At 51.2% G+C, this 27,813-nt stretch overlaps 1 protein-coding gene across 2 annotated transcripts; it reads left to right on the top strand.

Moving 5' to 3' along the window:
• Positions 1-6,108: 6,108 nt before the first annotated feature.
• LOC121499439 lies at positions 6,109-12,838 on the top strand. 2 transcript variants are annotated; one of them, XM_041770035.1, is made up of 4 exons: positions 6,109-6,258; positions 7,072-7,379; positions 7,606-7,703; positions 8,054-12,838. In XM_041770035.1, the coding sequence occupies exons 1-4, from the start codon at positions 6,179-6,181 to the stop codon at positions 8,084-8,086; spliced, it is 519 nt and encodes a 172-aa protein (XP_041625969.1). In that variant the 5' UTR covers positions 6,109-6,178; the 3' UTR covers positions 8,087-12,838. The 2 variants fall into 2 exon arrangements, with proteins under 2 accessions (XP_041625969.1, XP_041625968.1); XM_041770034.1 differs by lacking the exon at positions 7,606-7,703.
• Positions 12,839-27,813: the final 14,975 nt, after the last annotated feature.

The raw sequence follows: 27,813 nt of genomic DNA, 5'->3' as shown, positions 1-27,813 counted from the left end.
TGCACTCTCCCCGCCCCCCTGAGCGCCCACTGTCTGCGTCGCACTTGTCGCTCACACCACATAACAACCGTGTTCTCTAGAGGTGCCCACGGGCCTGCCCCTCAGGGTGATGCCTCCTCTCTCTTCTCGTGCCTCCCTCCACGCCAGCTCGGGGCTGACACAGAACAGGAACGGGCTTTTGCTACGACGAGATGGTCGTCGGGAGGCAGGGCGACAAGACGAAAGAGCAGCCCTGCGCCCACAGGCCTCCTCCCCTCGAGTGATGGCCCAGACGCAGCCAGCCTGCTAACAAGCCCCGCGCCCTGCGTCCCGCGAGGGGCCCGGCTGAGCTGCTGGCGGGCAGGGAGAGGCGGGGGCGGCCAGCATCCCTGCTCCCCGGCTGCCCCTCCTCTCAGACGTGTCAAACTAGGAGAGGAGGTGATCTCAGAAGCAATTAGAGGTGCGAAGAACTGGCGGGAGGCGAACGCCACGAGAGGGCATGCCCCCCCGGAGCTGGCACCTGCCGCTTGCGCCGTGCAAACAGCGGGGCCGAAGGCTGGCGGCGGCGGCCAGGCCACGGGGGGCGGGGGCCAGCCCGGGCAGTGGGGCGCTTCACACCTTCCAACGACTCGTTTATCACATCTGTCTGCAGAGCTCTTGGGGGCACGGAGGATGCTGAGCTCATTTTGAGGGTCCACGGAGGGAAAGTGCTTAGAACAGTGCCTCACGTCCAGGACGCCTCCGTGCTAACTAGGACAAACGGCGGCGACCGCGGTTGTTAGCTCCAATGAGTAGAGCCAAGGACGGGTGAGGCCGGCTCCGAGGCCCGCACCACCTGGTTGCCCAGGGTCATCCACTCGTAAGTCGTTTAAACTCTGATTTTTGTTTCCTTATTGGAAACTTGAAGATGTTGCTGCCTACCGCGCAGGGGTGTTGCGGGGATCGTAGAAGACAGGACAGGAGGGTTTGGCCCAGAGCAGCAGGACTCCACGGCCGGGGGGGCGGTGCAGGGAGAAGGGGGGTCTCCCCGAGGCCAAGATGCAGCACCTCCACTCCAGGCATCTTCACCGTAAGGCATCCTTAATAGTGAATTTGGACAATTTAGTTGGGGCGGGGGTGCCCAGATATTGGGCCAAACATGATTCTGGATGCTTCTGTGAGGGTACTTAGGATGCCAGTAGACCCTGGGTAAAGCGGATTGCCCGCCTTAGTGGGGCTGGCCCCGCCGCGAGCCAGCTCCTTTCACCTGCCCGCGTCCTCGCGCTTCTGTTTCTCCCGAGAACACTCACAGGCCAGACACCAGCCCCCCTCTGCGCGTCAGAGCAATGCGAAATGAGTCACCCCCCCCCAACACCGAGCCCCCGGCCTGACGGCTCAGGAGAAGGGAATGAGATGGCCGCATGTCTCGGAGCTGTGGCCACCTGTCTGCCTGATGCAGCTTTTGGACCCTTTGGGGGGTCCGCCGACCCCCCAGCCCTGCCCCCATCACACGGGCCACCTGTCCTTGGGAGGGAAGGCCCAGGGACAAGAGGGGGCCGAGGGTCCAGAGGGTGTTCTCCCAGCGGTGCGGGGGTCCCTGTTATTTCCCAGGCACCGGGCCAGAGGCTGGAGGCAGCGCGACAAGCGCAATAACGGACTGAACCGATTCTAAGACCCAGTCTCCCGGAAGGCACACGCCGCACCTTCCGCGCCGGGACACAGGAGAAACACCTCCCGATTTCAGAGATGGCCTCAGAAGGGGTGACACGGGATAATGATGGGTGAATAGGACCCCCAGGAGTTGCCATGGGGAGGTAGCACTCTGAGCCCTTCTCGTGCGCTCACTCACCAGCAGCAGGTCTGGGAGATAAAGTCTGTTGTCACCCCAATTTGTGGAGGGGACTCCCGGGGCTCAGGCCACGTGTCCCACTCAGGGTCACACGCTGCCCAGGGTGGAGCTGGGACTCCAGCCAGGCGTGCTGGCTCCGGGGGCTGTGCCCCCAAGAGCCCTGTAAGGGCCACTGGAGGAGACCGCTTGCTCCAAGTGTGCCCCCTTGACCAGGGTCCCGCTGAGCAGCCCACAGCCCGTTCCAGAAAGTTCCATGCCTATCGATGAGCTTGGCTGTCAGTGACCACTTGTAAATGTACCAGTTTTGGAAGCTGGAATATAACGCATCGAGAGCAGTTCCTGACTCATGAGGTCCTGAGGTCCCTTGTCAGGTGCACGTCTGGGGAGAGGCGGGACCCCAGAGCCCGCGGCGCTGCTGGACTCGCTGAGACGCCTGGCCTGACCTCTGTGCCCCAAGCCCCAGGTGGAAGAAGGGGGTGCCTGGTCCCTGCAGCCTCCGTGCGCGCGGGGATGAGACACCAGCTGCCTGGCCCCCGGGGAGGCGGAGGCAGAATGGGGGGTGCCCTGAGTGGTTTCCCAGACTGTCTGCGTCCTCTGCGAGCTCTTCCCCCGGGTGTTCCTGGCACCCCGGGGACTTGGCACCTGCGTGGGAGGCAACACGGCCACTCCGGTTCCCATGGTAACCGAACTGGGACAGGAGGAACAAAAGGCTCTTCAAGGTCCTTGGAGCAAAGGAGGGTGGAACAGGAGCGGCCAACGGTGGGTGGGGGCCCTCCTCCTCAGGGCCACACGCCGTGCCTCCCTGACAGCCCGGCCACCTGGTGGCTTCCAGGGCTGGGAGCCCGTGCCCTGCCCACGCTAGGGAACAGTGGGCGCACCTGCTCCCCCACCCACCCAGCTCCAGCCCTGCGCCCTGAGCCCGGGACACGAGCTGCACGCTGGGGACTGAAACCTAACCCTACTGCCTGCGCCTCCTCGGAGCACTGGCTTCCGGTGCGACATCTCCACCATCTCCCCATCATCTCCACTGTCTCCCCATCATCTCCACTGTCTCCCCACCATCTCCCCATCATGTCCACCGTCCCCCGTCATCTCCAGTGTCTCCCCATCATCTCCACTGTCTCCCTATCATCTCCACTGTCTCCCCATCATCTCCACCATCTCCTCGTCATGTCCACTGTCTGCCCCATCTCATCTCCACCATCTGCTCTGGGAAAGACCTCCCAGGGTCAAGGACAGCCGTTCTGAGGACCATCCGATCAACGCCAGTTGTGACAGAGACTGGGCTCAGGGACAGATGAGGAGCCGTCCTCCCCACGCTCTCCTGGCGCTGCTCCCCCTGCACACCTGCCTGGGGACTGCCTCTCCCGCAGCTCATCCAGGCTTCACAGCAGCCGTGAGCTGCTTCCTCCCAAGGACCCAGGCTGAGTCTGAAGAAAAGCCCTTTCTGCCTGGCGGCCACCCAGGACCAGGAGGAGGGCTGGCCGCTCTCTCGGAGCTGTTCATCAGGCCTGCACATCCCCGAGCTGGGGGCAGGTCACCCGAACCTTGAGGACAGTGAGGCTGGGAGTCCGGGTACAGAATTCAGCAACAGACCGACCTGCACTAAAACAGAGCCTCCGGCCGGAGCTCACAAAAACAAGTCCACGCAGTCTCCTCCGGTTTAATTAGGATGCACACTGTGCCGGGCTTTTGTCCAGCCAGCCGGGGCCCCTGGGGCCCTGTTCCTTCTGAGGTGTCACCGACCGCAGTGCTCTGGGTGTCCCCCCAGCCCGTCCCTGCCTTCCGGACCCCACCGTCGGAAATATGAGCATATTTGCTCACCGCGGGGGAGACTGTGTCTGCAGAAAATGGGGGGAATTGGCTGCTCCTCACTTATTCTTCGGGCCAGTGCTTGAGAGAATTAAAAAAAAAAGTGTGAGATATAAAACCAAAGTGGTACTGTCAGAATTGGGCTAATAATGATTATTTTTATGCTCGGTGCATTTATTCCTCTTTTAGTTTGCCTAGCGTCCCCAAAGCAGCGGCGTATCCGCCCGGAGCACAGTAGCTATAGGGCTGGGCTACAGTCGCTCACCTTAGAGATGCCCTTAGGAACAAGGAAGCCTCGTGTCCTGGGCTGGCGGGAGGGGACAGGGGAGGCGAGAGGGGCACGAAGTAAGCAGCCCTGGGACCCTGTTTCCAGCGGTGACGTGCGGGATGCAGGATCTTGCAAGGATGCTTCTGGCTGGAAAGGAATCACGTTAATGAGCACATCCCCTCGGTCACCCGGGCCCAGGCGTCGAGCTGGAAGCTGCCTGCCCGAGCCGGCTCCCTGCACATCTGCCCAGAGACGAAGGGCCGCCTCCCCCACGGAGGCCTGGCGCCCCTCGCCTCCTGGACGTGAAGGGGGCGGGCAGGGAGGAGCTGTGGCACGGGCGCAGCAGCAGCGCGGACCTGGCCTGCGGGGAGAGCTGCGCGAGGGGCACAGGCCGCGCGGGGAGCAGCCGGCTGGGCTCGGGGACCCTGAACTGTGGCTCTGCGGCCCCCCTGCTCCCAGGGCCCCGACAGCCACGTGCCTCTGGAGGCTGCGGCACCGGCAGCATCAGGAGGCTCATCCACAACCAGGCGCAGCAAGACAGGAGGGAAGCAGGGGCAAGGGTCACTTCGATCCCACCCTGGAGACTCCCCAAACCGCTGAGGGGAACCCCGGAGTAGGTGCGCTTCGCAGAGAAGGGAGCGGAGCTGGGAGGGGTGGGGCTAGGAGAGGGCAGAGCTAGGAGAGGGCGGAGCTAGGAGAGGGCAGGGCTAGGAGAGGGCAGGGCTAGGAGAGGTGGAGTCAGGAGAGGGCGGAGCTAGGAGAGGGCAGGGCTAGGAGGGGGTGGAGTCAGGAGAGGGCGGAGCTAGGAGAGGGCAGGGCTAGGAGGGGTGGAGTCAGGAGGGGCGGAGCTAGGAGAGGGCAGGGCTATATGGGGCGTGGTTAGGAGGGGTGGAGTCAGGAGAGGGCGGAGCTAGGAGAGGGCAGGGCTAGGAGAGGGCAGGGCTAGGAGGGGTGGAGTCAGGAGAGGGCAGAGCTAGGAGGGGCGGGGCCATATGGGGCGTGGCTAGGAGGGTGGAGTCAGGAGGGGCGGGGCTATGAGGGGCGGGGCCATATGGGGCGTGGCTAGGAGGGGTGGAGTCAGGAGGGGCGGGGCTATGAGGGGCGGGGTCATATGGGGCGTGGCTAGGAGGGGTGGAGTCAGGAGGGCGGAGCTAGGAGGGGCGGGGGCAGGGCCAGGAGGGTAAAGCTAGAAGGGCAAAGATTGGAGAGGGCAGGGCCAGGAGGGGCCGGGATGGGGGCCAGCCTAGGAGGGGAGAAGCTGGGAGAGGGCGGGTTAGGAGGAGCGAAGTTACATGGGTGGAGTTAGGAAAACTGTGGAGGTTCCTCAGAGTTAAAAATAGACCTGCCCTACGACCAGCAATTGCACTGTTGGGGATTTACCCCAAAGATTCAGATGCAGTGAAACGCCGGGACACCTGCACCCCAATGTTTCTAGCAGCAATGGCCACAGTAGCCAAACTGTGGAAGGAGCCTCGGTGTCCATCGAAAGATGATGGATAAAGAAGATGTGGTCTATGTATACAATGGAATATTCCTCAGCCATTAGAAACGACAAATACCCACCATTTGCTTCAACGTGGATGGAACTGGAGGGTATTATGCTGAGTGAAATAAGTCAATAGGAGAAGGACAAACATCATATGGTCTCATTCATTTGGGGAATATAAATAATAGTGAAAGGGAATAAAGGGGAAAGGAGAAAAAATGAAATATCAGAGAGGGAGACAGAACATGAGAGACTCCTGACTCTGGGAAACGAACTAGGGGTGGTGGAAGGGGAGGAGGGCGGGGGTAGGGGTGAATGGGTGACGGGCACTGAGGGGGGCACTTGATGGGATGAGCACTGGGTGTTATTCTGTATGTTGGTAAATTGAACACCAATAAAAAATAAATAAATAAATAAATAAATAAATAAATAAATAATCAACATTGAAAAAAAGGAGGGGTGAAGCTACATGGGTGGAGCTAGGAGAGGGCGGGGCTAGGATGGAGGGAGTTAGAGAGGCGGAGCTCGGAGGGGCGGGGCTCAGAGGGGGTGGGGCTAGGAGGGCGGGGCTATAGAGGTGGAGCTTGGGGCGGGGCTAGAGAGGTGGGGCTCGGATGGGCGGGGCCAGGAGGGGCGGGGCCATAGAGGTGGAGCTTGGAGGGGCCGGGCTCGGGGGCGGGGCTAGGGAGTGGGGCTCAGAGGGGGCGGAGTTTGTAGAGGGGAAGCTAGGAGGAAAGTCTGCAGCAGGTGCGGTGGTGGACAGAGGGACAGACAGTGGGAAGCAGGAGGGTTGCGGGGAGGGGAGATGGAGGCCTGCGGGTTCCTCCTCCATTTTGGCTCAAGGAAGGGAAATTCTCTGCTGAAATGGCATTTGCTCTTGGGAAGGTGAGTTCTCCCTCCTGAATGGCTTCTCTCCCTTCTGATCCTTCCTAGAAAAAACTACTCTTCCGGCCGCACTGCCTTCCTCTCCTCCCTCCGGCCAATTTCCATGACAGAATAGGAAGTGCTTCAAGGACAACTTGGCTAACCATTTCCCAGGCCGGGTGAGCGCCTCTCTCAGGGCCACCAGGCTTCTCGATTCCGAAAGGTCATTCACACTGTAGTCTAAGTAAGTGGATCCCTGCTGGGTAAGTTATCAGTTTATTGCCTCTCAGTGCACCTTTCCCCGCCTTACTTCGTGGTAACAAAACTGGACTTCGTGAATGTCTCTCCGTGGCCCTCTGGCAGGTCGGGAAGCTTGTGAGGAGGGCGTGAAAGTCGCTGCAGGAGGAAGGCCTCACTCCTGGGGCTGCAAGAGTGCGGCTGCTGAACCTCTGGCAGTGCTCACCCACTGTCAGCTGGCCCTGGCTGGGAGAGTTCCCACCTGTCAGGTGACCTGCTGGCACCCCAGGAGGGCCACCAGTCCTGGCCCCGGCTTCCCTGCCCACTGACCTTGGCCTTAAGCCGACAGCAGCTGGGCCCCACCTGGGTTTCCCTGCTCTCCAGCCCATCTGCCCCCTGTGGACCTGCTCTGGCCCAGGGCTGCCCACTCGGCTGCCTCCCCACCCAGGAGCCCCCTTGGAATAACCTGCCTCAGCCTCGGGATGTCCTGGAGAGTCGTCTTTTCTCGGAGTGGTTGCTGTCCTATAAATCATTAATCCTATTTTATTTTAAGCTTTCCCTGTGTAATTAAGCATGGTCTCTGCATCTGACCAACAGACTTGCCTCGGGTTGCTCAGCTCCGGCAGAGCTGAGAGAAGGAGGAGGAGCTGGTAACATCACAAGCCCCCCTCACCCCAGAAGTTTGCAGAACAGAACTCTTCGGCACTGGGGGGACCTGCACGCTGCCTCTCTGCCACCTGCTGTCACAGAAGCCATCTTGCATCCCCACGAGACCGTGGCCACCTCTGTGTCTCCAAGTGTGGGCCCTGGACCAGTGGCGGCGGCGGCCCCTGAGAACTGGTTGGAAATGCACGTTCTTGGCCCCATCCCAGATGAATTACATCAGAAACTCGCCAATCTGTGGGGTGAGTCTCGTATGTGCAAAGGTTTGAGAACCACCGATGGGGGGTAATGTCGCTTAACATCTCCAGGCCTCGTATGCAAATAGTAACGATTATATCTTCTGCAGAGTTGTGAGGATTGGGTAAGACGGCCCAGAGTACGAGTGCGGTGATGGTGGTGTTAGACCTATGGGAGCAGAAATGTAATATAAAGCATCGGGGCTTTTCTCATCTGTCCTCTCCGTCCTAGAGTTTGGGGACCCGTCGAACCGGCCTCCTGCACACTGTCCCCCACAGGCTACGGGTGTAGGTCTGACGGGAGCCTTTCTAAATGTGCCAAGGCCAGAGGTGGGTGACCAGGGCTCAGCCTCTCCAGGAATGAGGTACAGGGTCTGGAGCTTTCCCTGGAGCTGCCTGTGGGCCCTTAGCCGGAATGGCTGAGTTGAGGCCTGTTCTTGGTGAGATGGCAGTGATGGGAGCCGCCTCAGGTGTGCCAGGCCCCTGGTCACAGTCAGCGCAGCTGGGTGGGACGACGGGTGGGCGAGCAGGGACACAGGGTGCTGGCTGGCAAGAGATCTGAGGCCAGCCTGTAGCTCAGCCAGGTTTTCCTGATGAGCACATTGTCTTCACGGGTATGATGGAAATCTGCAGTTTCTCCAGAAACCTGATTTTAACCTTCATCCCTTCTCCTTCCTTAGCTCGAGGGCCAAGGTGCCATTACAAAAGCCTAAGGCTCATGAAGACTGGCAAGGCCGGCTTCCAAGAGGCCTCTGGAATTTGCCTTGAACGTGTGTCCTTCGCTAACTGGATTTCCAGACTTTCCATGCTCTGCCTCACACTCTGGCCTTCCTCAGAAGCTGCCACTCACCTGGCCCTCGCCACCGACCCCATCTCCTCCCAGCCACTGGGCCCAGCCAAGGGCCGCCACTCCCACTCCAGCTAAAAGGAGACCTGGAAAGAGGGCACGAGTGAAGGTGAAAACTGCTTTCTCTGAGAACCGGCTGCCTTAGGGTGTCAGCCCTAAGTTTGAGTCACCTTGGACAGATGTCACGTTACCAGGAGAGTCCAGCTCCTCCCCAGGAGGCGGACAGGTCTGATTTTGAAGGGAGCATTATCCACTAACGATTTTATCACAAGCAGAATATGAATTTTTATCTCTATTGCACATTTCCAACTTTCAAATATACGACCCTTCTTCAAACCTGCAGATTCTTTGAAAGAATTTAGAGCGCCTTATTCCCAGGACTGGGTAATTTTTCCCTGGCTGCATTTTAATTTTAGAGAAAGGAAGCCTGATGTGATGAACACTCACTGAATAGAAATCCTGGGGCTCTTAATTAAACCAGATAAGGTGTCTCACCCTGGAAACCCTCCCATTGGCTTATGAGAAACTCATTTGCATTCTCTGAGATGCAATTCATATTTCCTTATCTCGTTCCTGCATCAAAAGTTACCTTTTTGCAAAGAATAATTTTTGCCCAAATACATTTTCTTTCTAGTATTCCAAAGAGTCTGTGATGGCAAGGAGTATGGAGCTCTGTCCTTGAATGGCTCGGACTCCATCCTTCCTCCAGCACCTGGGAGCAGCAAGTGTCTGCTCTGGGCCCAGGCTTCCAGTCTCTGCTCAGTGCCCTCCCTTCCAAGACCCCTCCCCTAAATTAAGGGAAAAGAAATTAGCTGCATTCTACTAATGAGCAGTTACTGTGGCTTAAAGGTCGCTAGCCATGCATGGTACATCTCTTAAACCTTGTGCTCCATGCACAAGACTCCACTGACCCCCACTCTCTGCTCCCAGGTCTCCTGCCTGCAGGTCGACCAGCTGTTCTTCATCAGTTGGGCAAATGGACTCAGGTCCACCTTTGTAGAAGTTCCGTGCTTCCTTCCCTTTATCCTCTGCTCAGCCACGTTTAGCATTTCAGCTTTTATAAGAGAACCATGAACTCAAGAGTGTCAGGCATAGTCTGAGCTATTAATAATATGGCATTTTTCTTACTTTTCTTATAGTCTGGGGGTAGACATCCTTCAATGAGATCTTCAAAGGAAAACTGAGTGAGGGGCAGGTCAAGATCTAGGCATTCCCAGGCTCCTGGTCCTTGGCCTGAATGCTGGATTTTAGGACAGGAAGGGGGAAATAGACATAGATGAGGCTGGAGAGGTGAGTACATTCCAGAAAATAATGAGCATGCTTGCCAGACCCAGGGGACTGAACTGTCCTGCGGTGCACTGCTTCTCATAATGGGATCCAGCTACTCATCAGAGCTTTGACATGTTTGTTAAGGATGTTGATTCTTGAACCCTATTCCCAAATCTGAATCTGAATCAGAACTTTTGTGGCCCAGGACCCCAGACTTACAAAATGCCTGGGTAATGCTTATGCACATCTTTCCATCAGTTGGAAAACATTGGCACCATTGACTGAGAGGTTAATTCAAGAACCTAAGCAGAGATGTGACACAGTCAGATTGGTCACTTTCGTTGCACTTTATGGCATGCATTTTAAAAACTGGAGACCAGACAAGTGACTATTGTAATACTTCAGATGGGAAATGCTGAGGAGCTGAGCTAAGCCAGTAGTGGTGAGGCTGGAGCAGTAGGAGGTCAACCCTGGAGTTTCTGGCTTGAGTTATTGAGCCAATAAAGGATAAATAATCTGAAGTCAGTACGTTGGGTAGGAAAATTGTTAGTTGCTTTAGGCATGTTGAGGTTGAGAGGGGTCTGTGGGATATATCTAGGTGGGAGCTGTCCAGGAGGAAGTGGGATTGATGTTTGGAACTCAGGACAAATTCTGTGCAAAACATACAAAGCAATAGGGAAGGAAATCCTTGGCATGGATATGATTTCAAGGAAGAATGGGAGAGCAAAGAAAAGGCCCTAGAACAAAATCTTTGAGAATATCAACTCTAAAGGTTCTACGGGACAAGTTGCCCAAGGAATGGGGCTTTTTAGAGAAAGTATTTACTTTCTCTAAAGTATTTACTTTCTTCACTGTTCTAGGTCAATTTAGATTTTAACACACAATGTTCCAGTGGGTAGTAATTGGCAAATACAGTGCTGTTCATGTTTTATCCCAGGCTACTTAATAAATTTACTCAATAATCAAGATGATATTCATGAAGTCGCCTAAGTCAAAAGTTCAAGTTGGAAGCAAGAGGAGAGAGGATTGAGTTGGGTAGGAGAACAGCTATATTATCAGCGAGAGTACAGGTGATGAGGACAGAAGCCAACCTTCTAGGCCGAGGCTCTGGTCCCTGCACGGTGAGAAAATATATATTCTTTCAGTAAAATTGCCACCAGTAAGAAATGTCACTAGCCCATTCTCTCAGGTGTCAGGATAAGAAAAATCAAAAAGACGTCTGGAAGGACAAAGTTACAACTGCTTTCTACACCACACATTTGACTGGAGACAGGAAAGATATTTGTTTAAATTAATGTCTTTTGCTGGGAACAAAACAGATCTTCCCTTTTCCCTCTTAATGTGGATGTTGTTCCTAATAATTCACAAAGTATTTTCTCATTTCTACTTCAATTCCCCCACGTAAATGTTTAACCATGACTGTGCCTTAAGGAAAAAAAAAAAAAAGAATTTACATTGATACTTTACCAGAACTCATGCTAAATGCAGGATTGATCTCAGCCCCTTTGCTCTGCACGGGCATGTTACATGGTAAGTGCTCTCATCCTTATTTTATAGAAGAGGAAACACAAGGGTACAGAGGTCAAATGACCTCATCAAGGTCACCCACCTACTAAGAATTCACACCCAGGTGCTCCTGCACCTTCTCCCTTGCGTATTTTTTTATATTACTTTTTAGTTCCTAAGTCTTAGTGGCTATTAACAAATGACGCCTTTTAGATTACCCAGGTATTTTGAATTTCTCAGAGGAAGCCAAATGTGGTCAACAACTCTGAACTACGCATGTTTATGATAAATAATCAGTGAAGCAGAATAACCCATAAATGTTCATTCCTGGTATTAGACTCTATAATTTATGTACATTTCATTATAAGATCTTATGCATATTTATCACTTTAGATGGTTTTCACCTGTCTGGTTTTAGCTAGATTATAAATTCTCTGAGGCTAAGGAGTGCATACTCCCAATGCTGGAGCCCTAGCATAGGAAAACAGTGCAAATCCAATGATGCATTTTTAATGAATGAGTCAGGTAATGAAGGGGAGCTCAGAGGAGCTTGTTTTAGGCATGCACAAAAATGTTTTCCAGTTATTTTCCAAATTGCCTGAGCTGGAAAATCTAAATCTAAAATATGTTTTTGGGTTTGGTATGTATTTCTCTTTTAGGAGATATTTTATTTTACTTTTTTAGATATTTTAAATATATTTTTATAATCTCAAAAGAAATCATCTACATAGACATGATTCATTTTGAAAGGACCCTATGGGATTTATAGCATTAAGAGCCTTTTTTTTTATTACAGAAAAGAACAAAATTTCTTGCCCAAGCCAATCTCTGAGCCAAAGGGCTGCAACTGGAGGCTGGTTGTGGTCCAAAGTTAGCTGGAACTCTTGTGCCTGCGTATTGAATGCCTCCTTCTCTCTCTCCCTCCCTCTCTCTCTCTCTCTCCATCAAAGGTATTCGCAAATACAACTCTTGCTACTGGACAATATCTGATATTAAATGTTAAAGAATAAATGCTAGTAGTCAGGGCCCGTCTGCTGAAGATAACTTCTTGCTTCTGGTGATGGGAACCATTAATTTAGGACAATCCTCCTGCTGAGAACAAATATTAAAAGTAGATAAAATCTTAGAAAAACTGCTCTTGAAGGCATCATTAGGTCTTGTTAGTGAACTAACAAGGTCACAAAGAATTATTAAGGAACATTCTAGAAGACAGACTAGAGGTCCAGAAAGGTAAGCCCAGTAGCTGGGCCACTCCTCCTCTGGGAATGTGTTGACTCTAGAGAAGCTGTCTGAAAGGCTGAGCAGCACATCTGTAGGGCTTGGCGTCCCAGGAAGGGAGTGCAGAGGTCACCAACATAGGGATGAGCCAGTGTACAGAGGTGGTCAGATGAAGCCATTTCTTTTTGGGTTTGGGTCACTGAAAGGCTGCACCCTGGGAGCAAATGATCAGCAGTAGATTGCTTTCAAGGAGACTGCAATTCAGTATGAAGGTCTCTCAATGTCTGGAACTGGATTAGGTAACTCCAAGTGTTGGCTTTCCCACTTGCACAGCAGAAGCGAGCATATGTCCTTTCTGGAGCAAGGTGATACTATTCTAGTCCTCAAATTCTTTCAGCAAACAAGTTTTCAAAATTAATGGCCAGCACACAATAAGAAAGAACAAGAACACAAGAAGAAAAGTAGAGAAACTAAGAAAAAATAGGCAATAGAAACAGACAGGGACTATAGAAATAGGAATTACTGGACATGAACTTTAAAATGTCTATGCACATGTGTTTAAGATGAGAAAAGCCGGGATCCCTGGGTGGCGCAGCGGTTTGGCGCCTGCCTTTGGCCCAGGGCGCGATCCTGGAGACCCGGGATCGAATCCCACATCAGGCTCCCGGTGCATGGAGCCTGCTTCTCCCTCCGCCTGTGTCTCTGCCTCTCTCTCTGTGACTATCATAAATAAATTAAAAAAAAAAAAATTTAAAAAAAAAAAAAAGATGAGAAAAGCCACTACGGAGAATTTTGGCAGAGGAGGAGAACTATTTTTTGAAAAAGAGTATTCCAGAACTGAAAAATACAAAAGTCTATTTTTAAAACTCACTGGATTTATTTAATAATAGCTTAAATTAATCTGAAAAGGTAATTATTGAATTTATGAACTGGTAAAAAGAAAATATTCCAAATGAAGTATGGAAAGACAAAACGATGGAAAATAGGAGAGTAAGAAACAGAGAGGATGGGGTGAGAGTCCAACACACATACACTCGTCACACAACACACTTTCACTCAGCATGTCAGGAAAGCTGAGTGAAAACAAGGCAGAGACAATATTTAGAGATGTAACAGCTGAGAACTTTACAAAAATGCTGAGAAATATTAAGCCATAGATTCAAAAGGTTCTACACTCCTAAGCCAACCGCATTTTAAAAACACATATGCAATATGTATTTTATATTTATGTGTACGCGTGTGTATATCTACACACACATCATCTCCACATGTAAGCACACTATAGTAAAAATACTAAAAAAAAAAAAAAGACATAAAATGCAGATCTTAAATGCATCCAGAAGAGGTCAAAACAAAACAAAACAAAACAAAAAACACAGATTACCTTCACGGGAGTAACAATTGAGCTTAAAGTGGATTTCTTCATAGAAACAACAGCGGTTAAGTAGTTAATGAAAAGAAAGTAAGAGCCGCCTATATCCAAGGAAAATGTCCCTTAAGAATGAAGGTACGGGCTGCCTGGGTGGCTCAGTCAGTTAAGCGTCCAACTCTTGATTTCAGCTCAGGTCATGATCTCAGGGTCGTGGGATTGAGCCCCGTGTCAGGCTCCGTGCTCAGCGTGCAGTCTACTTGAGGATTCTCTCTCTTCCCCTCCCCCTGCCCCTCCCTGCTGCCTGTGTGTGCATATTCTCTCTCTCTAAAATAAATGAATACTAAACAAAAAAGAATGAGGTGGAATGAAAACATTTTCAAATAAACAAAAACTAAGAGAATTGATGACTTAATCAGTTAATTAACTAGTTAATGGCAGGCCCGTGCTAAAGGAAATACTCAAAGATATTATTCAGGCAGAAACACATGATCCCACATGGAAGCTCAAAGATACAGAAAGAAATGAAAGCAATGGAAACGATAAATATATGAGCAATTCCAATACCTGAACATTTGATTTATAAAGAATATGGCATTGATTGACTTCAGGAAAAGGAAATTTTCTTCAATAAGTGATGTTAGACAATTAGATATCCATATGGAAAAATAAATACTATAAAGTTGACTTCATCTTCAACTACATGGAAAAATCAATGCCAAGTAGATTGTAAACCACACTGGTGCAGCCACTGTGGGGAACAGTATGGAGATGCCTCAGAAAATTAAAAATAGGGCAGCTTGGGTCGCTCAGTGGTTTAGCGCCGCCTTCAGCCCAGGGCAAGATCCTGGAGACCCGGGATCGAGTCCCACATCGGGATCCCTGCATGGAGTCTGCCTCTCTCAGCCTGTGTCTCTGCCTCTGTGTGTGTGTGTGTGTGTGTGTGTGTGTGTGTGTCTCATGAATAAATAAATAAAATCTTTAAAAAAAATTAAAAATAGAACTACCCTACAATCCAGCAATTGCACTATTAGGTATTTACCTGAAAGATACAAAAATACTAATTCAAAGCGATACATGAGCCCCAATGTTTATAGCAGCAAATATATATAATGGAATATTATATATTCCATATTAAATATATATAATGGAATATTACTCAACCATCAAAAAGAATGAAATCTTACCATTTGCAATAACATGGGAGGAAGCTAGAGTGTATTTTTGCTAAGTGAAATAGAGAAAGACAAATACCAAAAGATTTCACTCAAATGTGGAATTTAAGAAACAAAACAAATGAGTGGAGGGGAAAAAAAAGAGGGAGGCAAACCAAGAAATAGACACTTAACTATGGAGAACACACTGATGGTTACTGGAGGGGGGGATGGGGAAATAGGTGATGGGGAGTGAGGATGGCACTTGTGATGAGCGCTGAGTGTTGTATGGACGTGTTGAATCACTAAATTGTACACTTGAAACTAATATTATACCTCAACCTAATATTATGTTAACTACCTGGAATTTACATAAACACTTTAAAAATAACAAAAAAGGTAAGACAGTAAAGCTTCTATATTCATGACCTCATAGTAGGAAATGACTTATAACTAATACATAGAATTCACCAACCATGAGTAGAAAAATTCTGACTACATTCAAATTAAGACTGTGCTCATCAAAAGGTATCCTTAGGAGAGTGAAAAGAGGAGCCGCACGGCCCGGCTCTTGGCCCTGACCTGGCGGGGCTTGGCCACTGTTCTGGGCCTCCGTCCGGTGGCTGTATCTCCACCCAGACTCTCAGAGCCAGCTAGGGAGACTGCACATACGTTGGTTCTAAAATGTCCTGGCTTTTTCCCTCAGTGGCAGGGGGGACCTGAGGCAAATCATGATTTGGGGAAAAAAAAAATTGGGAAAAGAAGTCAGGTGTGTTCAGGATTCACTGGAAAGCCCCAAAGCCCTGCCCAAGTGGCTCCCCTTGGGGCTACTGAGATGGCAGCAGATTTCTCCAGATGGACATAGTAGGTCTCACAAATTGAGCTGAATTCCAGAGACCGCAGGCTCCTCCCACCGTGGCAGGTCTCAGAAACATTCCCCCGGCTATTTGACCCTCAGCTGTGACATTTATGGGCCTCCCAAGGAAGCAGATGGGTCTTTCCATCGGATTCTCCGGTTGGTCTAACAAATTACCAGAACCTCAGTGGCTTCAAACATACCTGTGCGTTGTCCTGCGGCTCCAAAGTGAAGAAGTCCTGTATGAGTCTCACTGGGCCTCACGTATTCGGATCAAGCCAGATAGAGCCTCTAGGGGAGAGTCCATTTTCCTGCCTTTTCCAGCTTCTAGAGGCCTCTGGCATCCCTTGGCTCATGGCCCCTCGTGGCTTCATCATCTAAGCAGCTGTGGCAAGTTGAGTCCTTCTCAGAGGGCGTCACTCCCGCCCGGCTTCCTCCGCCACAGCCTTCCCCTGGCTCTCTTCTGTGACCCTTACCTTCCTTCTAAGGCTTCACTGGGGCCCCAGGGAAGCTATCTCAGGATCAGCCGACTTGCAATCTTTAATTCCCCTTTATCATGTAACCTAACACAGTCACAGGGGCCGGGGGCTAGAACCAGCCACCTCTGGGGGGCCGTGATCCTACAAGTGCATTGCTTCAGGAGCCAGTGAGCCTTGTCTCCCCAACACACCCTCCAGTCTGCGTGTGTGTGCACAGGTGTGTGCACACGATTCATTCAGATTTGAATCGGTAACCGCTGATTGTCAGGGGGGCGAAGTGTCTAACGTAGGGGACAGAAAGAAAAGCAAACAGATGAAAGAAAATTAAGGGGGAAAAGAAATGGAGGGGACAGAAGAAAAATAAAAAAAACTCACTTGATATTTTAGAGAGCAAGGTCCTGCCTGGATCCACTAATCAGAACAAAAAGAGATAAATGAGAACATTCAAAGAACAAGGAAGAATTCTTGGAAATCAAAAAATATAGAAGTACAAAAATTCATCCTAAGGATTCATTTTTAAATGAGTCAATATCCCACCAAGTAAAGCAAAATGTCACGATGAACAATAGAAGAAAAATGATAAGAGAAATCAAATCGAAGATCAACCCAGAAGTTCTAACATCCAAATAACAGGCCCTTGGAAAATAACTAAGAAAGTTTGAAGAAAATGTTTTAGAATCTCCAGAACTGAAGACCATATGTTTCCTCTTTGAAAGGGCCACTGATTGCCCAGGACCATTAGTTTAAAAAGAGCCCCATGAAGATACATCATCATTAAAATTCAGGAAACCAGGACGAAGGAGATCATAAAAGTTTCCAAGTTTCCGAAGAGGAAAGTAGTTCACGTATAAGGATCAAGAAAGAAAATGACATCAGGCTTCTCGACAGCTAGAGTTGCCACAGAGGATTAAAGAAAAAAAAAAACTGATATTCAAAGTATAAGGGAAATTGATTTTCAGTCTAGAATCCTATATGGATCCAAACCATTAAAAAGGGTTTGACAAAAAGGGTTTGACAGCGGGGAGATGCAAAGTTACAAAACTTATATTCCTTGCATCTTTTTCCATCACAAAGAGGGAATAAAATAAGACAGGAAGGTGAGATTCAGGAAATAAGAGATTGCCCGCAGAGAGAGGTGGAGGGGATTCGCACAGCAGTCACGGCTGTGCAGCAGGCCAGGAACCACCTGGTGGGAGCGGGAAGAGGAGGGCTCCAGGGGCCCCCTCTTCACTCCCGCTCTCCCAACAGAGAACCGCACAGAAACGGCGTGTGAGGCGCTGAAGCACGTGGAGGAGAACGCAGGGCCCGGCAGCCGACGCTGACAGCTGAATTCACACGCATGATCACTACTGGACATCGGCCACGGGGCTCTGCACCGTGAGTAGAATGAAAACCATCGGTGGGGTGCACGTGCGGGGTGTCGGGGGGCGGGGATGGGGCACCAAGCAGGCACGGCCCAGCCAGAGGTCACCCTCCTCCTCGTCAGTGGGAAGTGCGCACGTGAGGCCTAACATGGAAAAATCAAGAAGTAGCCCTTGAGTTGGAAACTCGGTGGCAAATCCCAGAGGAGACACCTAAACGAGTTGAAAAAGGTTGGTCCTCGGCCATAGGACTCGGAAGTGGATGGGAGCTGATGTTTCAGTACAAGGACCTGGGATTCCACGGGACTTCGAAAACCTGTCACTTGAATTAGTCCCGTGGCAGAGGCGCCGCAGGTGGCAGCCACTCTCACCAACGTTTACCAACGTACACGTCGGCCTGGGAACCTTCGCTCCAGGGAGGCTCTGGACCCTGCCTCACAGCCCCGGCGCCCCCGCCTCACTCCCACGGCACCTGCCCCTTCCGGGGTGACTTGTGGCCAGCCACCACCCCGGCAGCCCTCGGCGCGTCTCAGTGTCCTGACTGCAGGTCCCGGCCCCATTTTACAGATGAGGCAACCGCGGATGCGAGGGATGGAGCAGCTGGGCCGCGGCCCGCGCCAGGTCTCCCAATTCGCCGTGACATCGGCTGGGCTCAACACGCCGGGCACCTGTGACGGGGAAGGAGCCGGGGCGCCCGGGGTCCCTGGCTGCGCAGCCGCCTCCCTGACTCAGCTCAGGCCATGACTCAGGGTCTGGGGTGGAGCCTGTGGGACAGGCCGGTCTACCCCCTCGCACCCCCCACCCCGCTCACCTGCTCTCTCTTTAATAAAGTGAGTAAATAAAAATCAAAAATTAAAATAAAAGAAGCTGCGACCAAACCCCAAATTCCCGACATGCAGCCCAGGTCGTGTCCAGCTAGGCATTGCGGAACTGTGCTCTGAAGCAACGTTTCATGAATAAAATGCTTCTGTGACCCAGCGAGAGTACTGTCACGGAGCTCAGCGTGCTCCCGCACAAGGAGCGGGTGGGGCACCCTCCTCGCAGGCCTGTGGGGCCGGGAGAGCCCCTTACTGGTGAAGGTGCTGGCACAGCACCTGGGGGACCCGGCCTGGGCCCGGGGAGCCCCAACAGGCACAAGAGGGACAGGTGGGGCCTGCAGAGGCTCGACGGGGAACTGCACGGACGGACGGCTCCTGGTCTCGAGTGACACCGAGCCTGCCGGGGGGTCCTCTGGCCGGCGCCCCGACGCCTAAGTCAGCCGAATTCAGAGGCGCCTGGAGAGCTGTGGGGCGGCCCTGCCGGGCCTCGGCTCGGGGACAGGGAGCCAGGCTCCGGTGGTTCGCGCCATTTGCCAAAGAAAACACCCAAACATGCGTCAGCAGCAGCTTTAACAGCCTCAGATCGTCCTCTGAAACCGTGGGCTCCGGCCGTGAGGCGAGTCCCCCTGGCAAGCTGGGGACAGGTGCTGTCTGGGTCCCCGGCCGCCTCCTGCCCTCCCCTCGTGCCGCTGGCAAGGCTGCCCCCCAGCTCCCTGCACTTGCTGCAGCCGCTGCCCCGCCAGCTGCTCTTGCAGAAGTGGGGGCCGAGGAGGGCCAGGGGACAGACAGCAGCCTGCTGAATAGCCAGAGGTCTGGGGACACAGCCCAGAAACGGAGGTTTGCGAATGAAAAGTGTGTGGACAGCACCATCTGGTGGCCCCGTGGTGTCGGGGCGCAGGCCGGCGCGAGACAGCCCAGACACCTCGCTACCCTAGCCTCCCCCCCCCCCCCCCCCCCCCCCCCCCCCCCCCCCGGGGCCGCATGGGCAGAGTAAGAGTTCTGGCAGGTTCCCAGCCCCACGACCTGTCCTTCTCACGCGTCACCCGCCCGTGTGCGAGGCCGGGCGCCCGTGGGGCCTGCAGATTAGGGAGGAGCGGGCTGAGCGCAGCCGCACGTCGTTGCCAATGGTTCCTGAGTGACGAGCGCCACTTAGAGTGTTAGGAGGACAGCAGCTACCCCCACGGGGACGCTGAGGACAGCTTCCCTGGTGCCGGGTCCCTGAGCACAGGGAGCCTCCATCAAAAGAGCATTCTAGGCCGAGAAGGGCCCATCCAAGGAAACTGAGGCAGGAACAGGCTTCTATGGGGATCTCCAAAGAGGCCAGGGTGCAACTGTCATGAGAGGGGTGCAGAGGGGCTGCAGGGAGTAGCTTGGACCAAAGCACTCCTGGAAGTCTTGGGGGGCCCAGGGGGGGTGGGAAGAGCCTGTGCCCACGGGCAGCAGACCACACAGTGCCCGAACGGCCTCCGGGGGGCATCGGCCACCAACCCTCAGGGCTGGAAGCCTGAGGCCTACTCGGACCTGGACCTCCTGCAGTCTGGCTGGGTGACCCGGCTGGCCACCCCCCCACACCCGGGCCCCTGCTTCTCTGACACCTGGATCCCCAGCTCCCCCGACGCCCATCTGCCCAGCTCCTCCGACATCGTGTGTACCCGGAGGCCCCCTCGTAGGCCGGCGGCCCCCGCACCACGTCACCCCTCTTGCCGGGTGACCCGGGGCTGCGGGCTGGCTGCACACGCCGCTGAGGCCCCCGGGGGAGCCCGGGCAGGGCGGCAGGTACCTCCCTGGACCGCGAGCCAGCCTTTGGACGGACGTCCCCGTATCTGAGAGGCGTACGCACGGGCCATCTGTGTAAGATGGGAACCTGCGCAGGAGCCAGGGTTCCCTGAGAGTGGGAGGGTGACGGCTGCCAGCGATCCTGGCCAAGTCGCCTGCTTTGGGGGTGGCGAGGTACACGCGGGGTCCCACGGCGGGTGCGCCTGCCCAGTGCCAGGGGTTGGGGGGCTCCTCGACATGTTTTAGGGTTTGCTTTGGGTGTTTTGTTGTTGTTGTTGTTTTAAAGAAGGGGCATAAAAAAATCAAGAAGCCGAGACAGTCCCCGGCCGCTAGTAAGGAGACCTGGCCGGGAGGGAACCATCTCTCGCCACAACCAACGTGAGGAGCCAGAGCAGCAGGAGAGGAGCAGGCAAGGAGGCCGCTTCTCCCCCAGCAGGGGCCGGCCGACAGTGAAGTCCAGAGTCCGTGGCAATTATTGCCAGAGCGTTCTCGAGGCTTCCGAGGCCTCTGACCTCCGTAACTTCATCCTGTAGGGTCTAGGGAACATGGTGAATATTTTCGCTGTTTCCTTTAACCTCACAGAGGTTAGAGGAGATCTCTCAGGGACTAACTCATTTACGTACTCATTTCGGGTGTTTGGTGAACACTATTCAAGCCTCAGTTTCCCCTTCTCTTCCAAAGTTGCCACGACCTGGGTTCCTTACATCTTCTCGGGCCCACACCCTACGTCAGGTGCTCTATAGGGCGGATGAGAGTGTGGGAACGAAGTCCCCCCTGGACACTGAGAACATCGCCATTCTTCTCCAGGTAACTTCCCTCACTACTTTCCAAACAATTTTCAAAACTGACCTCCTCTAAAAAGATTTCCTGATTAGTTCTCACCCTAGTTTCTAGCCACCCTGGCAGCAGGAGACCATCGAAGCCCGCGTGTGCTCCTTTGGGCCATCAAGCAACACGGCTAGTGCAAAGGTCAAGCAGAGAAGGGACGCTGGGTTCTTTCTTGCCGCTGAAGGAAGATGAGCGGTCCTATTCCAGGGCCCAGACACGGGTTTCTGAGGACCTGCCTTCCCTGCATTACTGTGGGAAACGGACGCATCGGTACCTCGGCTCAACAAGCGCGGACGCACACATGGCTGTGGCACTGTTTCAGGCCTAGGATCCGACAGAGTTCTGTGCTCTTGGGGTTCACACTCTGGAGGAGGGAGAGCTAATCACGCCGAGGGAGCACGGGAGAGCAGAGCAAGTGGATTGAGGGTCCCGGGAGTGCTGTTTTAGAGAGCGTGGTCAAGGAAGTCTTCCAAGAGGGCACACCTGGGCAAAGACTGGAAGTGAAAGAGCAAGTCACATGCACACGTGGGGCTGAGCGTTGCTGCGGGAGGAATGGCGGCCTGAGGTGGAAGTGGACGTGGCCCGACGGTGAAGGAGGGGGTCCGTGAGGCCAGCGACAGAGCAGAGGGAGGGTGGTGGGATTTGGCTCTCCAATGCGTTCCCAGGGCGCCCTGCCCCTCTGCCAGCCCTCCTCCACTTCCCTGGAAGCGACACGCCGTCTCTTTGTTTCCAGAAGCTCTTCTCCAACCTACCATCAGACGCCTGTCTGTGGGTGCAGGGCCAACTTCTTGCCACCATTCTGGGCCCCCCCAAGGGACACCTCACCAGGAGGCCTGCCAACCAGTGGTTGCCCCTCCAGCCTCTTTTTGTCCAGAGAACTATCGGCCCTTGACCTTGTCCCAGGGGCCCGCGACCACAGCAGTAGTTTCGGGCACTGTGACATAGTGGTCTGCAGCGGACGGACAGAGAGGGACAATCCGAGGGCAGGCCAGGCGCCGTGGCCCACGCGTGCCGCCCACCGCTGCCCTGCTGGGCCCTCCCTCCGGCACGTGGCAAGCTGCCCTGAGCCTGCGCCCTTCCCCAGCTTCAGACACGACACCGAAACTACTTCTGGCTCGTGAGCTCTGAGCAGGAACGGTGTGCGCTGCTTGAACTTCGTGTGTGAGGCCCCCTGGGCTCCCCCCCACCACCCCAGCTTTCCAGGAATGTGCTTCAGACGATGTAGCTAAGGGATGGGGAAGCCGCCCTCACCCCGATGGCTGAGTGGCCACACAGAGGACCGTCACCCTCAGTCACCTGGACCTGCAGCAGATTTTGCTCGAGTAGGAAATACACGAGTTTGTGTGTCAAGGTACTGAGATTGTGATGGTGCTACTACAGCGTAGGCCCAGCCTCGCCCGAGAGAGGGGAGTGGATTCCCCTGTGATTCAATAGCATGGTGTGTGCACGTCTGGGTTAGGGTGTTCGTAGCCTTTGAAGATCCACTGTGGGCAGGTGGCATAGCACAGGGATGAAAATGACAGGCTCGGGACACCTGGTGGGCTTCATTGGTTAAGCCTCTCTCTCTTGATCTCAGCTCAGGTCTTGATCTCAAGGTCCTGAGGTCAGGCCCCACGTCGGGCTCCCACTGGGTGTGAAGCCTCCTTAAAACAAAGAAATAAGGCGCCTGGGTGGCTCGGTTGGTTAAGTGTCTGACTCTTGACATCAGATCAGGTTGTGATCTCAGAGTCGTGAGATCAAGCCCTGTGTCCAGCTCCACGCTCACAGTGGAGTCTGCTTAAGGTTCTCTCTCTCTCTCTCCCCCTCTGCCGGTACCCCACCCTCCCCTGGGCTCTCTCTCTCCCTAAACAAACAAACAAACAAAAACATAAGCTACAGGCTCTGGAGTCAGAGAGTTTGGGCCTCAGTTTCATTATCTGTAAAGTGGCAAAGTAGTAGTGCTTCGTCACATAATTGTCATGAAGACGGAGTTATATTAATACATGTAGAAACACATAGGATAGCCTGGCACCTGATAATCGATTAATAAATGGTTAGAACTGTTAGTTACTACTATCCATCTACTCTCTTCTCTGGATGGTCACTTTGCTTTAACACGTTTTGAATCAAGAAAAATGTATGTGTGTTTAAGAATAAGGGCAAGGTCCCTTGCTCTTTACCAAGTATTACCATTTAACACTGGAGATCATCAAGGCCACGTCTCTTCAGCAGGGATTCTTCACATCAACCCGGGGCACGCTCGCCAACACTCAGGGCAGTGCGACAAGTGGAGCCCGCAGGGAGGGACTCCGCTGGCCCAGACGGCGCAGCTGGCAACTGTCCATAAGACTGGCTCCCTGAGCTGCGGAGTCACCGGTGTGACATGGAGAGGCCGTAGCTCCCGTGCAGAAGGTGCACGTGATTCCCGTAATCACCAGCGCTGTCTACCTAAAGGTCTTTACTGAATAACTGCAAAATGCTTTAAAAAAACTAGGGCTTTTTTCACTCCCAGGTCGTGCTCCGAGCTTCACTGTGAGGGTTCATTTTAGCCCCCAAGTTATGTCTTGCGTGTCCACTTAGGACTCAAGACTCCTCCTGAAAGAGGTCTGTCAACTATGTGAGACCTTCCAGTTCTTGACTCCGTTGAGCCAAATTACAATTGCCCCCTTAAATTTTTTTTTTTGCCTCCTTAAATTCTTTTTTTTTTTTTTTTGCCTCCTTAAATTCTTGAGGACAGTTACCTAAGCATCATAGAGCCCTCTTTCCTGTGACTGCGGTGAGCTGAGTACCCTGGCTGAGGGCTGCTGGGTTCTGCTCTCCTCCCCAGCCCTCCAGAGACCCCGGTACCTAACTGGTCATTTCAGAGCTGAGCGAGCCATGGCTCAGTTGAGCGTTGCAGATGTGGTTTTAGGAGGGCTTAGTAGCTCCGGGAGGGTTTTAGAATTAGTCAGTAGCAGTCAGGATTCAGCTACCTAACTTCAAAGTCTGCTTTGATTAGAGCATAGACTCACATCGAGAGTGCCTGGGCCTGAGTTTCAGCTCCACCGCTCACTCGCTGGTTGACAGTGGGCAAAGGGTTCAACCTTGTGTCTTGGCTTCATCTGTAAAGTGACGGGCTAGGAGGACAAATGAGTTGATAGATGTAAAATGCTTGACTGGCACTATAGTAGAGGAAGCGTAGGGTTAGTTGTCCTTACCTGCTAAAAACGTTGCTACATTGTTGCCCTCAATTGATAAGGTACCTAAAACCAAAAAGCCAGATAAACAAATTACATGCTAGTAATTTTTGTCAACGTTTTGGTGAGAAAGGAGAGCACATCACTTGGCTCTAAGAGTTGTTTCCCATGAATACAGTGTTTCAAACAGTTGACTGACTGAATAGTAAACATGCATTAACTACACTTCCTAATGGGCCTACATGCCTCTCATGTGAAAGAACTATATAGGTGGATAACTGGAATCAATGCTCTGGTCCTTAGTATTGTTTTTACCAGTTTCAGAGAACGTTGAATTGTTTTCTATGTTGTCAGCTCAATTAGTTCTAATTTCTATGTGTCATTGTCACAAATAGTTGAATCTAGGCGTACTATTTAACCACTAGGGACAGGAAAATGAATATATTTGTGTTCCAGTATCACTAAAATGATAGGGGACTAAGGTACAAATGAGAAAAAGTGGTAAAGCTAAATAAAGTAGAAAATGGGTTCTCGGGGCACCTGGGTGGCTCAGCGGTTGAGCATTTGCCTTTAGCTCAGGCTGTGATCCCGGGGCCCTGGGATCGAGTCCTGAATTGGTCTCCCCACAGGGAGTCTGCTTGTCCCTCTGCCTGTGTCTCTGCCTCTCTCTGTGTCTCTCATGAATAAATTTCAAAAAAAATCTTAAATAAAAAAATAGGTTCTCTTTAGGAGAAAGCTATTAAAGATGCTGTCTACACTGGGTGTTACACTATATGTAGGCAAATTGAATTTAAACTAAAAAAAACAAAAACAAAAACAAAAAAAAAAACGCTGTCTAGATCAGTACTTATCAACCATCTGTACCAGAATCACATGTAGTGGTTGCTACAACTGTGGATTCCAGAGTCCAGGCCAGACCTACTGAATCAGCCTATCTGGTGATTGCTCAAAAAACCCTAATGTTTAACTGGTTTTTCAGATGCTTTATATACATATAAATTTAAGAGCTACTTGCTCAGTTTAAAATATGAACAAGTGGCTGAGAAATCTCAGGATGTTTTTCAAAATGTTTTTAGGAAGTTAAAAAAAAAAAAAACCTACTACTTGAAAGACTCAAGGACAGCTGAAGTGGTCTGTGTACATGACAGTCTCCTCCTCCCTCACCCTGGGGTTCATGGTACATGCTAGACATCCTCTAGGGACTCACACAGAGAAATGCTTCACAGTATTAACAGGAAAAATGCTGGTGTCTAACCATACAGCTCTCTCACAGAATGTCACATGCAGGGAGAGCTCTCATGGTCTTGGTTTCATTCTCCCCTCTAATACAGTAATATCTCATACATCTTATCTTTTGCAATAATATCTCACTTCCTGGAACTTGGCTATTCCAGCACTTTGTTAGGAGAAAAGAGTAAGAGGCTCCAAATAATGAAAAATAGAGGACACGAAGTCCAAGTCTTTCTGGGTCCCAGTTCAGAACTTCTTTTGCTCACTGTTTTGACAAGGTTATTTATTTTGGAGGAAGAGGAAGGTTTAGAGGTAGTTTGTATACAACAGTGAGAAGTGATTGCAGAGAGAAAAAGAGGATATAGGAAATTTTAAAAGCAAGACTATACTAGGAGAGTGGTGGTAGGGCGCCTGGAACAGAACAGACACTCCCACACACCTTTTATCTCAGTGTGCCCCCGAGCATATCCCTATAGCCTGGTAATCCGGTAATCCATACATATAAGTGATGAGTCTTTAGGTATAATGGCAACAAAGTTTGTGGTTTGAAACATATTCTGGCAGTAATTTAAACATTTAAAATAAAAATTAAACATCACCATTTTCTAAGACATACCCTCTCAACTGTGTGAGAAACATGACTAACTAAAATGTCTTAGTTTTAGGTGGTTGTAGATGACCAAGGATTCATTGTAATGGGGAGTCAATAGTACTTTAAAATGTGCCTTTTCCCACAGAACCACAAACAATTAAAGTCTCAAATGCCACCAGTGTGTCTGCCACTGACTCTTCAATGATGACTACACATTTTAACAAGTACCATATTTTCATCAATATGAAGGAAATTTGGTGATGAAATTATTGGTAAAGAACTTTGAGTCCCAGAAAATTAAGGAGACCCAGTGGAAATGTCACACAGATCTTTTCTTTAATCCCATCAGGACAGTTCCAAGGGAAATGTGTTCAGGTCTGGAACGTTTAATGAGAGTTCCGGTTGTACCTTTGCTTATAGCCTGTACTGTGGTGTGCAGGTATATAGAAAATGGGTGGGAGCACCTGGATGGCTCAGCGGTTGAGCGTCTGCCTTTAGCCCAGGGTGTGGTCCTGGAGACCTGGGAGCGAGTCCCACATTGGCTCCCTACAGGGAGCCTGCTTCTTCCTCTGCCTCTCTGTGTTCTCATGAATAAATTTTTTTTTTTTTTTAAAGAAAATGGCTCTCCAGGGTCATCTGTACAAAACAGGCAAGTTTTCCTACTATAGGCAGAAGAGGGTAAAGGCCCTAATAATTCAGAATGAAGAATGATTTATAACTTATGACTCCCAGTAAGGAAACTAAGACTTGATTAGCTCAGTATCATGGTTTTTTCCTTCCTTCAAAAAAATCCTGATACTAAACTCTTTTTGAGCAGGACTTCGGCACAGCACTACACTCTGGATCCCTTGTCATGCAGCTAGCTTACTTGCAGTACTTGTGTCACTGAAATACTCTAATGGGTTTGCCATGAACCAGCTTGCCACAGGGTGTAGGAGAGGACTCTTTTCTGGTCATTTCTCTCTGAAAGGTCAACAGGATGTCCAAGATGCTTTGAGAGAATCTTTAGAAATATGGTTGTTATTTAGAATCCCCTTATGGAGCATCCTGAGCTCAGAAGCCAAATCTGGTTTCCTAGAAACTGGCAGATTGGGAGTCAGGCCACAGCAGCTGGCTGTGGGTTCGTTCGGGCAGCTCTAGATGGAGTAACTCTCTCGAGGCTTTCCAGCACAGGGTGACAGGTCTCTGCGGTTCTAAAGAGCCCGTGTGACCTGGAGAAAACCCAGCCAGGCAGCACACTGTAGCATACAGATATAAACAGGAGACATTAAACCCCTTCCTTCAAATGCTGTATGCCATTTGGTATCATAATGTGTTACACACGTACCTTTTTGAATATCCCCAGTTTTACCATTTTGTTAGAGTCATATTAGGGCAAGAAGGAAACACATACACAAAGAAATCTGTTTTAACCTGAAATAATTTTGTTGATATTTGAATTGCTTTCAGTGGGACATTTGCTTTAAACCACAAGATATCTCCATCTGGATTATTGGAGTACAAAATCTCTTCTCTCCCCCCTCCCCCAACCAAAACAAAGAAACAAACAAAACCCCAAGCCCACAACTCAGCTTCAAATAAGTTTTGAAGAAATGAGACTCTAAATATTTACATATGGGTCAAGAAATAAATCACAAAACTATTTACAAAAATACACAAGCTTATATGCATTAACAATTTACACCAGTTCACAAAAATATTAAAACATAAAAAAAACACTATATAAATTAAAGTTAAGAACTCAAAGGTATGATCTAAGACTTCCTAGGATGCTTCTCTCATGCAGGTCATGGCTGAAAAATCAGGTTTTGCTACCTTAGAATCTAAACTGTAAAACAACCATTTTTATTCTTTGAACACTAACAGTTACTAATCAGAAAAGGAAAAAAGACCCTCTGTGCACACTGACATTAAAATATACCATTCCTGACGTTTCCGTAACACACAGTACTGAAAATCACATGCCTCTAACCATTTGGAAG

Source organism: Vulpes lagopus, chromosome 10, assembly GCF_018345385.1.
Source record: "Vulpes lagopus strain Blue_001 chromosome 10, ASM1834538v1, whole genome shotgun sequence".
NCBI classification, from domain to species: domain Eukaryota; kingdom Metazoa; phylum Chordata; class Mammalia; order Carnivora; family Canidae; genus Vulpes; species Vulpes lagopus.
This window is presented reverse-complemented; position numbering and strand designations above follow the sequence as displayed.